This window comes from Aricia agestis, chromosome 20 (assembly GCF_905147365.1).
Source record: "Aricia agestis chromosome 20, ilAriAges1.1, whole genome shotgun sequence".
Lineage (NCBI taxonomy): Eukaryota > Metazoa > Arthropoda > Insecta > Lepidoptera > Lycaenidae > Aricia > Aricia agestis.
The window spans coordinates 11,647,756-11,660,439 of NC_056425.1; the positions used below are offsets into that span (position 1 = coordinate 11,647,756).

The 12,684-nt window shown below is 36.7% G+C and overlaps 1 protein-coding gene across 1 annotated transcript in view; it reads right to left on the reverse strand.

Moving 5' to 3' along the window:
* The window catches only part of LOC121737239 (zwei Ig domain protein zig-8-like), a 217,090-nt gene that overhangs the window by 34,553 nt on the left and 169,853 nt on the right, over positions 1-12,684 (reverse strand). The window contains exon 4 of the mRNA XM_042128848.1: positions 7,149-7,263. Coding sequence (XP_041984782.1) covers positions 7,149-7,200 — 52 coding nt within the window. The 5' untranslated portion in view covers positions 7,201-7,263. The remainder of the gene's footprint in view (positions 1-7,148; positions 7,264-12,684) is intronic.

A 12,684-nucleotide genomic window follows, 5' to 3' on the forward strand; every position in this document is an offset into this window, starting at 1 on the left:
TTACCTGGGTCCCCGAAACGATCTTTAACTGTAAATATATTTATTTCATAACATTAAAATATTAAGGGTAAATATATAATAAGCATATTAACTAAGATACAGCGGACAATCTAAATACAATCTAAATATACAAATATATACAAACTTAAAGTATAAAGCTACAAAAAGAAAAATTTCCCCAGGTCGTCCCCATCTGGCAGAGTGCCCAGCAAGCTGACAGCATTGCCACGTTGGATGGCAATTGCTATCCGCTGTGGCAGGTAGCTCCCAGCTCTTGGGTCTCGGGTAGCTTTTTAGATATCTGTCTAAAAAGCTTATGTGCCCCCGAACTCCATGCGCCTAGGGTTTCTACCCCAAACGGTTCAAATATGAGATCTCCGCTGACGTTCTCATATTTGTGCCGCTTCAGGTTTTCTGCCTGGTTTGCGACTGCGCCCGCACAACGATCTTTAACTGTATAGTATCTACTTTGAGTCCGCAATCAAGCAAATTTTTTGTGATATAAAATTGTTCCTCTTATCCAAATGAAGCTACATTTGGATAAGAGGAACAACAATTTTATACGTGAAAAAAAAAGTGGTAGGTAACAGAGATAGAAAGGATACTTTATACGGATTTCATACTTTGATTAATTGATGATCCCAAAATATGTATTGTTCTATTTGAAGGAATTTAAATTATATAACGGTAAAAGTTTAGAATCATACCCAACGATTTAGAGGGGCAGGGGAGGAGGGGGGGAGAGGGAGGGGGGGTAGACCCCGTTTATATATAAAAATCATTAATAAATTACACAAATTATAATCCTTAACGGAACGTCAAAGAAATGGGTAAAATTTAAATGGTGACCTATACCAAAAAAAAAAACAACTGGCTTCAATTATGATTCGACGGAGCCCCCGCTACGCGGGGCTCCTACTTCTGGTGGCTTACAAAAAAATAACCACGATGGCTAAGGCGGGAGCGTAGCGCAGCATAGCATCTAACCTAACCCAAAAAAGTCGTATTGGTCCGCAGCCCAACTCACCTGACTTCAACGATTCGTCGCCCCGCCCCCATCCGAATTCGCATGTATTTAACAGTATGTAGTTTTCATTAAAACACGTATCAAAATATAAAATATAAAGCCTCAAATAGAATAACAGTAACCAATTATCATTAATAAAGCAGCTTACAAAAGTTTAACAACAGTACGCTACGCTCCCACCTTAGCCATCTAACCTAACCCAAAAAAGTCGTATTGGTCCGCAGCCCAACTCACCTGACAGCAACGATTCGTCGCCCCGCCCCCATTCGAATTCGCACGCATTTAACAATATGTAGTTTTCATTAAAACACGTATCAAAATATAAAATATAAAGCCTCAAATAAAATATCAGTAACCAATTATCATTAATAAAGCAGCTCACAAAAGTTTGCTCAAAATGAACTTTTTAGTAGCTCGTAATAAATTACCTCACTTAGAAAAATTGAATCTATATTTAATATTGAAGTTGCCCGCTATGTATTTCCAGTCGCTCACTTAGTAATACAGTCGCTCGAATAGAATTTTAATATCTGAAATAGATTAATCGCAATCCACATTTTGTAAGCTCATTCTGGATTTTATTATAATAATAATAATATAATATCTATGGACGCTTCACACCATGTCAATCTGGCCCCGTGCTAAGTACCTAAAGGACTTGTGTTACAGGTACCAGACAACGGAAATATATTTAATACTTTTATACTATACATATATTTAAGATTTTTATTATATCATACACATATTTAATACACATCCAGACCCGGGAACATTGAAAACTTTTTGTTTCGTCGGCGGGATTCGAACCCGCGACCCCCGGCTTGAGCTACCAACGCGCTCACCACTGAGCCACAGAGGTCGTCAAAATTATAAATCAATATTAGTCGTTTTATTATTTCCTGATATTAAATGGCAGGTATTATATAATCTATATACGATAGAAATACGATTTAATTGCATTATGAGTTACTTTTTAAATTGGTAGCTATATTGATTCTAAAACCTTGGAAAAACGAGAAATGGTTAAGGTTTTTTAGTTATGTACGTTTCCGCCTTTGATGTTTATTCATAAAACTGAAATGGATTAAGAACTTTAAATAGCTTAGTTAAAAGTATGTAACTAAAGGTACAGTTGTATTTTTTTTTCAGAAACATCTTATATTACACCCAGGGAGAAGGCTACTTTGCCCAAAAATATTTCCACGAATAAGTAACCTAATCTACAATATTTCCTTTCGGGAAGATAATAGGATCATCTCTGGATCAAAACTTTTCGAATATATTCTAGGAAAGTTAGAAGCCTTTGATCTATCAACTATAATGCGAGGTGTCTACGAAAAGTAACTTTGGCCTAACATGAAAAGAAAAAAAAAAAAACTTTTCTTTTTCATCACCGAGGCGCGCACAGAAATTCGAAAAGAGAACATTTAATTTTATATTCAAATTCGTAATAGGCTTGTAATTTACGTTCCGAAATCCTCAAATCCAACAATACAGTCCCATTTAAATTTTTTCTGTTAAATATATAACATTTCTTTTAATGTCGCCTAATGGAAAGCGCTCCTGATTGGAGTGGCCACGAATAATCTGTTAGATTATTTTAAATCCCGTGAATACGTTCTGTTCCTTTTTTAAATATCGCCATTATAGCGGGCGTTTTGTTTTTAAGAATAAATTATCTGGATGGCCAGGAGTATTTGATTAAAGCGGATTTGGTCGAGACAATGCAAAGTGAATAATAAATTTCTTTAAATTACATAGACATTTCGCGTCATTTATTACCCTGTTTGGCGAAATTCAAGACATAAATAAGCTTTTTTACTTAAATTGGGTTGCATGGGAGAGCGGCAGATGTAGATTTTTAATAGTTTACTTGTTTCTAGTAAAATCATTTCTAGATATTATATCTTAGATCAAAGCGAGTTAAGCGTAGTTCAAAGAATTTTAAAGGGAAAAATGCTTGACATAAGGAATTATAATTGTTTCTAAAAGTTGAAACAAAGTATTGTTTGAAATAAAAAGTTAGAAGGAAGTAAATAATAAAATAAGGAACATACCAGGAATATAGAGTAATAAAAGTCGAAAAGTTGACCAGAAACAAATAATCGCAGAGAAAACAGAAAGTCGTTCTGTCGAGATAGGAAAGTCAAATATTAGTAGTGGACCTCTTAAAGTAATAAGTATTTTCAGATACTTGTTTTGGCTTTGAAAGTGTAGTAGCAATCTGAATCATCTTCTGATAAACTAGATAGTTTATCAGAAGATGATTCGGATTGTAATTTTATTGTATTCTAGTGAATCTAATAGCAAGTAACTCGAAAGGCCATAGTATTACAACATTAAAAATAAGAACAACCTGTATAACACTTTAGCAGCTGAAATGTGCGTCAAGCGGGGCGTTTAGCATTGATTTTTTTTTTTATTAAATAAGGGGGCAAACGAGCAAACGGGTCACCTGATGGTAAGCAACAACCGTCGCCCATGGACACTCGCAACATCAGTAGAGCTGCAGGTGCGTTGCCGGCCTTTTAAGAGGGAATACGCTCTTTTCTTGAAGGTTTGCAGGTCGTGTCGGTCTGGAAATACTGCTGGTGAAAGTTCATTCCAGAGTTTTACAGTGCGTGGCAGAAAGTTACGCGAAAAACGCACTGTGGAAGACTGCCACTCATCAAGGTGATGAGGATGGTATGTTTTTCGCGTGGGACAATAGCAAAAAGTTGCAGGTGGTATGATTCCGAACAATTCCTCAGAGCACTCCCCGTGATACAACCGATAGAGGATGCAGAGTGAAGCTACATCTCGGCGTAATTCCAGGGGGTCCAAGCTGTTTGAAACACTATGGCAGTCAACAATTCGAGCAACCCTTCGTTGGATTCCAGAGGGAGCAGTTGGTATTTTGGCGCCCCTGCCCAGAGATGAGAACAATATTCCATATGAGGCCGAACCTGCGCCTTGTAGAGTTGTAGGCGTTGGTCCGGACTGAGGGTACTGTCTCGCTCTGTTAAGAACACCAAGCTAATTTGGCCTTACCTTCAAGATGATATCGGAACTAGACTTCGCTCGATATGTTGACGCCAAGTATCTCAATGCTAGGGGAGATAGTTAAAGATGTGCCCTCGAAACGAGGATAAACGACCATTGGTGACTTTTTAGTGGTGAACGCGCAGACTTGTGTCTTGGTGGGGTTGAATTGGACTAAGTTACGTCTACCCCATTTAGAGACCTTCTCCAATGAATTCTCCACCTTAGACACAAGTTCGTTTCGCCTCTCAGTGACATTTTGCCGAGAAATATTAGGGGAGCCGGTATATACAGCATCACTATCATCCGCAAAGCAATGAATGCCGTTGGTTTGTAACATGTCATTGATATGCAGTATGAATAGAGTAGGCGATAGCACACAGCCCTGAGAAACACCAGCATTAACAGACTGAGTTTCCGAGCATTCGCCGTCAACTACGACCTTTATGGTTCTGTCTGCTAAGAAACTAGTGACCCACTTACATAATATCTCGGGCAGCCCGTATGATGGAAGCTTTGATAGCAGCGCTTTATGCCAAACCCGATCAAAGGCCTTCGCAATGTCCAAACTAACAGCCAATGCCTCTTCCTTCGACTCAATTGCCTGAGCCCAACGATGAGTCAGGTATGCCAAGAGATCACCAGCCGAGCGACCCTTACGGAACTCGTATTGTTTGTCGCTTAGCAATCCCTGGCCGTCCAAGTATCGAAGAAGCTGGCTATTGATAATGGATTCCATTATCTTCGAGAAGAGAGAGGTTATAGCGATTGGTCTGTAGTTGGAAGGATTTGAGCGGTCACCTTTTTGGGGATCGGGTGCACCAAGGCTGTCTTCCAGGAAGCCGGGACGATGCCATTGGAATAGGAGAGCCGAAAATGGCTCTCCCATGGACAAATGTAGGGAAAGATACATTATATTACCCGTTGTCTGTGTGATACATTAATATAATGTAAAGATATACATCCCGGGATGTAATGTACATTAATATGACATTACCTGCTCTGTCTGTGACGAGCTTTATATCGTGATCTGACGCCTGACTTTGATGTAATGCGATGATATTACGTAGGACCGCTAATCGCTATCTGTCAATCGACGTCTTTAGGAGTAAATGGCCAACTACAGTTACGTATAGGTGTCGTCTTGATGTAGTTTCTTCACTTTCTAGAACATTCTGAAAATCGAGTTGGCAGTGGATGTCAGAACATCGCGTAGGCCATGGTTTAATAGTGAAAGAGATGGCGATATTTTTCATGAAGCTAGAGCGAGACAGTTCCAATCTTTGACGTCTAAAAGCCTGAAAGGTATCATTAGATTCTTTTTGGGACAGTACACGATGCATCACAAATTCAGCTTTTGATCAGTTAAGTAGTGCTACTAATCTATAATATACATTTTGTAAGTCTTGCCTAAACTCGAGAAGTGATATTTTAGCTAAAGTCAGGGAAGGTTTATATTATGAGGAAAGTGATACGACGTTATCGTCAAACAGTACATTACATTATATACGTTTGAAACGCTGCGTCTACCGATCTTCGTGGCCCTACCTTTAGGGCCCTAATTCATGACATGTCTTCACGTGTAAAATGGCTGTTTTATTTAATAATGTGACGTCAAACGTCTCCTAATGAGTCTTTTGAGTTCCCATATCGTTGGCTGGCGTCTTCGCGAATTTCCCTTTGAAGCAATTGACTAGATTCTAGGAATTTCTTTGGTCTTGTGACATAATATAATGCTGAACCTAAAATAACGTGTAAGTATAAAAATCGAGAATTTGTCTACATTCGTAATAGTGACGAAATGTTATATCGGGCTTTGGCCCACCACACATTCCCACCACTGTATCTCCTGTGTCGCCAGGATCGACAGCGGTATCCAACCACGAAAACCCTTTAATATGATCTCAGGGAGCCCGAGGGACATGCTAAAGCTGTCTTGGGACCCGCAAGACAGCTTTAAGAGTCGAAATGTTAGAGACAATGTTTAAAATTAAGTATTTGATTAATTTTATTTAAAACAGTGATAATATTACTAGCACTAGCTGTTGCCCGCAACTTCGTCCGCGTGAATGTATTAGACTCGGAGGTAGTAAGTTCGATAAAAATGTTGTTTCCATGTTTGAATAGGACAAGATTTTGTGTACATTGCAGACAGTTGCACAATCATGGTTTTCAATCCTGGCTATCACGATGAATGAATATCACGTCATTTTTTCTGTTAACAATTTAACAAACCCAGCATTCAAGTCTATTTCAAGATCGAATTTCGTCTTCTAATTTATCGAACTGCCCAACCGATAATCCTATATTGTTATGTTGACACAAAAGGCTTATGTAACCACTGACATGTCTATACGACCTTGTGATATTCTCGGAGGAAAACTATTTACCAAAGCTAAAATGTTTATACGCTCTAACGATCATCTTAACAAATGTCACTTTTCTGGTAATTATTAAGTATAACGATTTTAATAATAAGATCTTGTTAAGCTTTAAGTGAAATTATCCATTCTAATAGAATAGAATAAAATAGAAAAGTATTAAATATGACCTAGCACTGTTAAAATCAAAAAAATCAAATCACGCGCAACTTTCTTTGACAATTTTGCAAATTATAGCATTTAAACAGGACGTCATACTAACACTCATTACTAATCAGTAAGCATATTATTATCAAAATCGGTGATGTGTTTACCATTGTATCAAAATTTATGCAGGCAAAAGACAAACAAAAATACTCACGTATTAATAGGGACTAGAGATCGCCCAATGGTCGAAATTCGACCTCAAATAAAAAAATTAAATTATAAGTTTAAAATTTCAACATTTTTTTATAAAAAAAAGAGTACAAGTGCGTATAGGCTGATCCTAGTGTGTGTGTTGTAGTGTGTGTAATGTTTTATTTGTTAAAAAAATGTATGATAAAAGCATAATTTCAAAATAATATTAGCTCTATGCACTCCTTCACCATATAAACTATAACTGTGCAAAATTTCATTCTCCTACGTTCCCGCATTTTTCGTCAAAAGGGATCCAAAATTTTTCGCTCGCGTATTAATATATAGATGATATTAATAATTATGTATGTCAGTCTACTTACCAGTACGGCTGATAAGTGCCAATGCTCCTATAACTCCAATCAACAACGCCATCCTTGTGTGATCATCAACTGATCATATTTCCATCCACTGCTATGCTGCCTTCAGAACGATCATCTGTAACAAAAAGAATAATAAATTACAGATTATAGTGTACGCAATTTCGCGATGTAGAATAACCATACACGGGTATTATTTTTTTAATGGGCAAAAACACAAGCAATCCAGCCTAGTCAAGACGTCATCTGGCAACACAGGAACGCTAGCAACACCGGACTTCCTTCACTCTTTTTCTCTTCTCATCGTCGTGGGCCTAGGACGCAACAATTACTTTTCTTCTACGTAATAATTTTTATTTATCTTATATTTAACATTTTACATCTAACTTTTATTACAGTCCACAAGTTTAAAGTAATAACACAAACATAATAATATAGATTTCGCGGAATATTGCTAACAATAATAACATACTAAATTTTAAGCTATGGATTTCCGCAAAGAAACGCCTGATTCTATTTACTATTAACAAATTACAGATAATTATTATTAAGAGACCATAATCAGCCAAGTGCGAGTCGGACTCGCGCACGAAGGGTTTCGTACCACTACAGAGCAAAAATAAGCTAAAAATTGTTTTATGTATGGGAGCCCCCCTTGATTATTTAATTTATTTAAATTTTACTATTAATTATTAAAATTATAAATACAACTGAGTATTTTGTAAACATTTCAAGTGCCGATGTGTTGCCATTATTTATATCGAGCAAAAAATAGCAAAAAAATCATGTTTGTTGTATGAGAGCCCCCCTTAAATATTTAGTATAATATTTTGTTGTTATAGCGGCGACAGATATACACAATCTGTGAAAATTTCAGAAGTCTAGCTATAGCGGTTCTTGAGTTACAGCCTGGAGACAGACGGACTTATTATTTGTAATTTAATAATTTATAATAAAATTTGAATTATTTAAATAATTACGGTGGGCTCCCATACAAAAAACACAATTTTCAGCATGTTTTTGCTCTATTACGGCACGGAACCCTTCGTGCGCGAGTCCAACTCGCACTTGGCCGATTTTTATTTCTGTTTCAGTAAAGTTGAACTGGGAAAACCTATTAGAATATGTGTTAAATCCACACAAAAGCCTAAGATAATTATTTTCCTAATATTTCGGGCAAATGAGAAATTGTAGGCGATAAGTAATATTGGTGGTTCTATTAATTTGGTAAGGAAAGATGCTATCAATAATACGGATTTTCATAATTAATAATAACATGATTGATCTTCTTTAGCTACGAACTAGATCACGGCCACAACTCCGTTGCGCCAAAACTGGTTTACGCGATAAACCAGTACATTTTTCCGGGACAAAAAGTATCTCCATGCCAAATTTCACCAAAATCGGTTCAGCGGGTTGGGCGTGAAGAGGTAACAGACAGACAGAGAGGCACACTTTCGCATTTATAATATTAGTATATGTATATAGAAGTATGGAAATATGGATATGGCCTATGGGTTGGCTATTGTGTACGCACGTAATTTGATTTTGACCAAATTTATTGACAACGCGTCTAATAGCTATTGAAATTCAATTGCTCACTCCATTTTGATTACAATTAATCTAGTAATTGTTTATACAGTTTCCTCATGCACTATATTATTATCTAAAAATGTTTGCAATTTACATACTTAATAATACATCAATGTTTGCTACGATGTTGCCCGTTCAGCATAAATATTATACTATTGAACTTATTATTAAATGAGCCTTTGAATATGTAGGCTTCTGTATCTTCGTGGGATATCCATGCTTCACCATGCCCAATCCCCTACCCTATTTTCTTTTCTACCCTCTCCTATTCCCTTCCTTACCCTTCCATCCCCTGTTCCCTACCCCACCCTCTCCTACCCTATTACCCTATAACCTCTTAAAAGGCCGGCAACGCACCTGCAGCTGTTCTGATGTTGCGAGGGTCCATGGGTTGCGAGGGTCCATGGTAGTTGCTTTCTATCAGGTGACCCGTTTGCTCCTTTACCCCCTTATTTTATATATAAAAAATATATTAAATTGAGATCTTTGTGTGACTATGACATAAAAATCCATCTGTTTATTTTAAGTTACTGATGCCCGATTTCTAGGGCTAGTTACCAGAAGTTTATCTACTTTTAGCGATTTTGATTGGCTAACATCTAATAACCAACCAAAAACGCCATAGATAAACTGTAAAAAAAAAATTGAACATAGAACGTGGATTCCAATTTTAAATGTCAAACACAAGATCGAGGCTCATAGTACGATCCATACGTTATTTTTTTAAGAATTTACATTAGGAGGAGGAAATAAGAAAATGCCATGAGTGCCTGGAGGGATATCGGCGATATTGCGACTACGACTTCCAAGACATTTCTTAATGGATCTCATTGTACGCGGTACAGTCAGGGATATATTTCAAGCAGGAGGTCAATTCAGCCACTTAAATTGTATTATAATATGGGAAAATCTGTCTGTTACCTCACTCTACGCTATTGAAAAGCGAATGTGCGTGCATTGCGCGGATATATTTTAAGGAGGACATGCAAGGTATTAGGCATGACAATTTTTTTTTCTTGTTGGTAAGTGAAGGACCATTCAAAAATAGGAATATCGGTGAAAAAATGACTTTGATAGCTTAAAAACTCTCCAAGATATCCATACAAAATGTTACCTAACTGTGACGTCACGCTTAGGTTGTTTGTTCGATAGCTATGTTAAATATTGCGTTTATGAAAGTGGTTTCATAAGATTTTTTTATAAATTGCATAAATTATCGAATGGTATACGAAAATTAAGGCATTTTATAAAAAAAAAATTGACTTGACTATCCAACTTTGAAGGCTCATAGCAAAAAAAGAACATAAGTTATGAAGCTGAAATTTTGGAAATACTTATATTTTATCGCTATGTCTTTATTTTATTTAAAAAATCAGCTAATCTTTGACCTTGTCGTCATCCCTATTCAGCTATAAACTATTGTCTTTCTATCTTTCTGTCTGTTACCACTTAACGCTATACGTTTTTGTTGCGAAATATCTTGTTATATTACTTACTGTTTATTCACTGCAGTTACAAACATAACGTGTCTGACGCATTTTCGATCAAAGCATGATCCTGACACAAAACGTTTTCTGCCGATCCCAGTAGTGGAAAATGGTACTGAAGAACGGTTCTCTACAATTAGAGTTTTAATTTCATTCACAACAATGTGGGGCCATGTAGCCGTAAGGGCTACGGTGTCAATTATAATGTGACATATATAAAATTCTCGTGTCACAATGTTAGGCCGCGTACTCCTCCGAAACGGCTTTACTGATTTTAACCAAATTTTATATGCATATTCAGCGGGTCTGAGAATCGGCTACTGGGTACTTATTATATTGATAAGTGCATTTGTTGAATAAATAATAGTAAATTATTACAACTCGAGACTGACGGCGAATATTGTTTGTGCGACGGGATAGCGATGGACGTTGCCATGGTGACATACTTATTTAGTCACTTCAATAAAATAATACGGGCGAAATACTTTATATTATGGCAAAGAAACGTTTGCCGGGACAGCTAGTTATATTATATTATGACAGTTGTAAGTTTTTTGACAAGACAATTAACACGAATGAACCTACGGCTAAGTGCGACCTGGGTGGAACATGAGTCATGACTCATAACATAACAGAAATCACATTAAAGTTTAATATAACAGTAATAGCTTATGACTATTACTAATAAGTTATAAGTCATAGCAAATCCTAATATTCATAACGACTGTACTCACGAACCAGTTCGAAACTTCATCAAAAACTGCCAGCGGGCTGCGAATAATCTAGACTTGGAGAACGCGATGTTCTAGCTCTAGTATCTAAAGAACTCCAGGTCTGCGCTAAATCTAGGATATAAAGTCATAAAGATCAAAATTTCAACTCTATTAAAGAGGATTTTCGTAAAATATTTCCCTTGAAATGTTACTTCGTCTTCATAATGTGCTACAATACCAGAAGTTTTAGACTAGGATTATTCGTATAGGAAACTAGATGACATTGTCGCACCACAATTTGTTTATCACCTGTTAGCCGTACATTTTTCCGGGATAAAAAGTATCCTTTGTCCTTTCTCGGGAATGTATCTCCTTATCTTTTAGTAAAATTCATTCAGCACTTTGGGGTAACAGACAGACAGATAGACTTACTGCAGATGGACACACTTTCATATCTACACATATTATAAAACAAAGTCGATTTTTTCCCTCATGTCCCTTTGTTCCCTTTTATCTTTAAAACTACGCAAAGGATTTTGATGATTATTTCAGTGTTACATAGCTCATTTATCGAGGAAGGCTATAGGCTATATATATTTGTCATTTGTTTGCTAAGACTAATAGGAGAATGTGGAAAAAGCGGGGGAAATTATTTGAAAGGGCTTATCTCGCGAACTACTGGAGCAATTTTTATGTTATTTGGCTCAGATAAGAAGTAGACCACTTAAAGGATCATAGGCTATCGATTTAAATCATTTTTTCACTGGCTATATATTTTATACCCGTGAGACGCCGGGGCGGGTCGCTAGTTTAGAATATTATTAGTATGAATGACAGTTGCCACGCAGCCGCACGTAGATATTATTATTTCGATGAACAACCGCGATTGCGTCGGCTTTTTGTTAAATGATTTTTTAACAAAGTAATTTTTCTTTGGTATTCATTATGCGTAGGTTTCAGCTTATGAAATTTCAGAAACCTGAATTATGTTCGTTACCAATTCGAGACACAAATTGGACCTAGTTATCCGCTTCAAAAAAAGGCGACATTATTTTTAGCCTTGAGACCTTTATTTTTAATATTGTGAAACATTCACGGTATGAACAATGAACTTTAAATTTCCAGTGCCACATAATAAATGAAGCACAATATAATTATTTACTTACAGCCACACTCAGAGACGAATATTAATTACTTAACTGTAATTAAAATATGAAGATGTTGACTTAAGCCCCGTACGATGCCTGTCAAACTCCACATTCGCTAGAAAAATCATCATTGAATATATTTTTTAATTACCTATATATTGTGAATTATATATATTTTTAACGAGCTTTTGCCCGCGGCTTCGCTCGCGTTAAGAAGTATTATACAAATTTCCATCCTCTATTTTAACCCCTTGGGGTTGGAATTTATCAAAATCCTTTCTTAGCGGATGCCTGCGTCATAACATCTACCTGCATGCCAAATTTCAGCCCGATCCGTCCAGTGGTTTGGGCTGTGCGTTGATAGATCAGTATGTCAATCAGTCAGTCACCTTTGAGTTTTATATATATAGATATAGATGAAATAAGGGGCAAACGAGCAAACGGGTCACCCGATGGAAACTACCCTCGCCTATGGACACTCGCAACATCAGAAGAGCTGCAAGTGCGTTGCCGGCATTTTTTATCTCGGAACGCAAGTTTACATAATATTAAAGTATAAACAACATCGTACGTAGCAAGCAATCAATTTTATTTCACT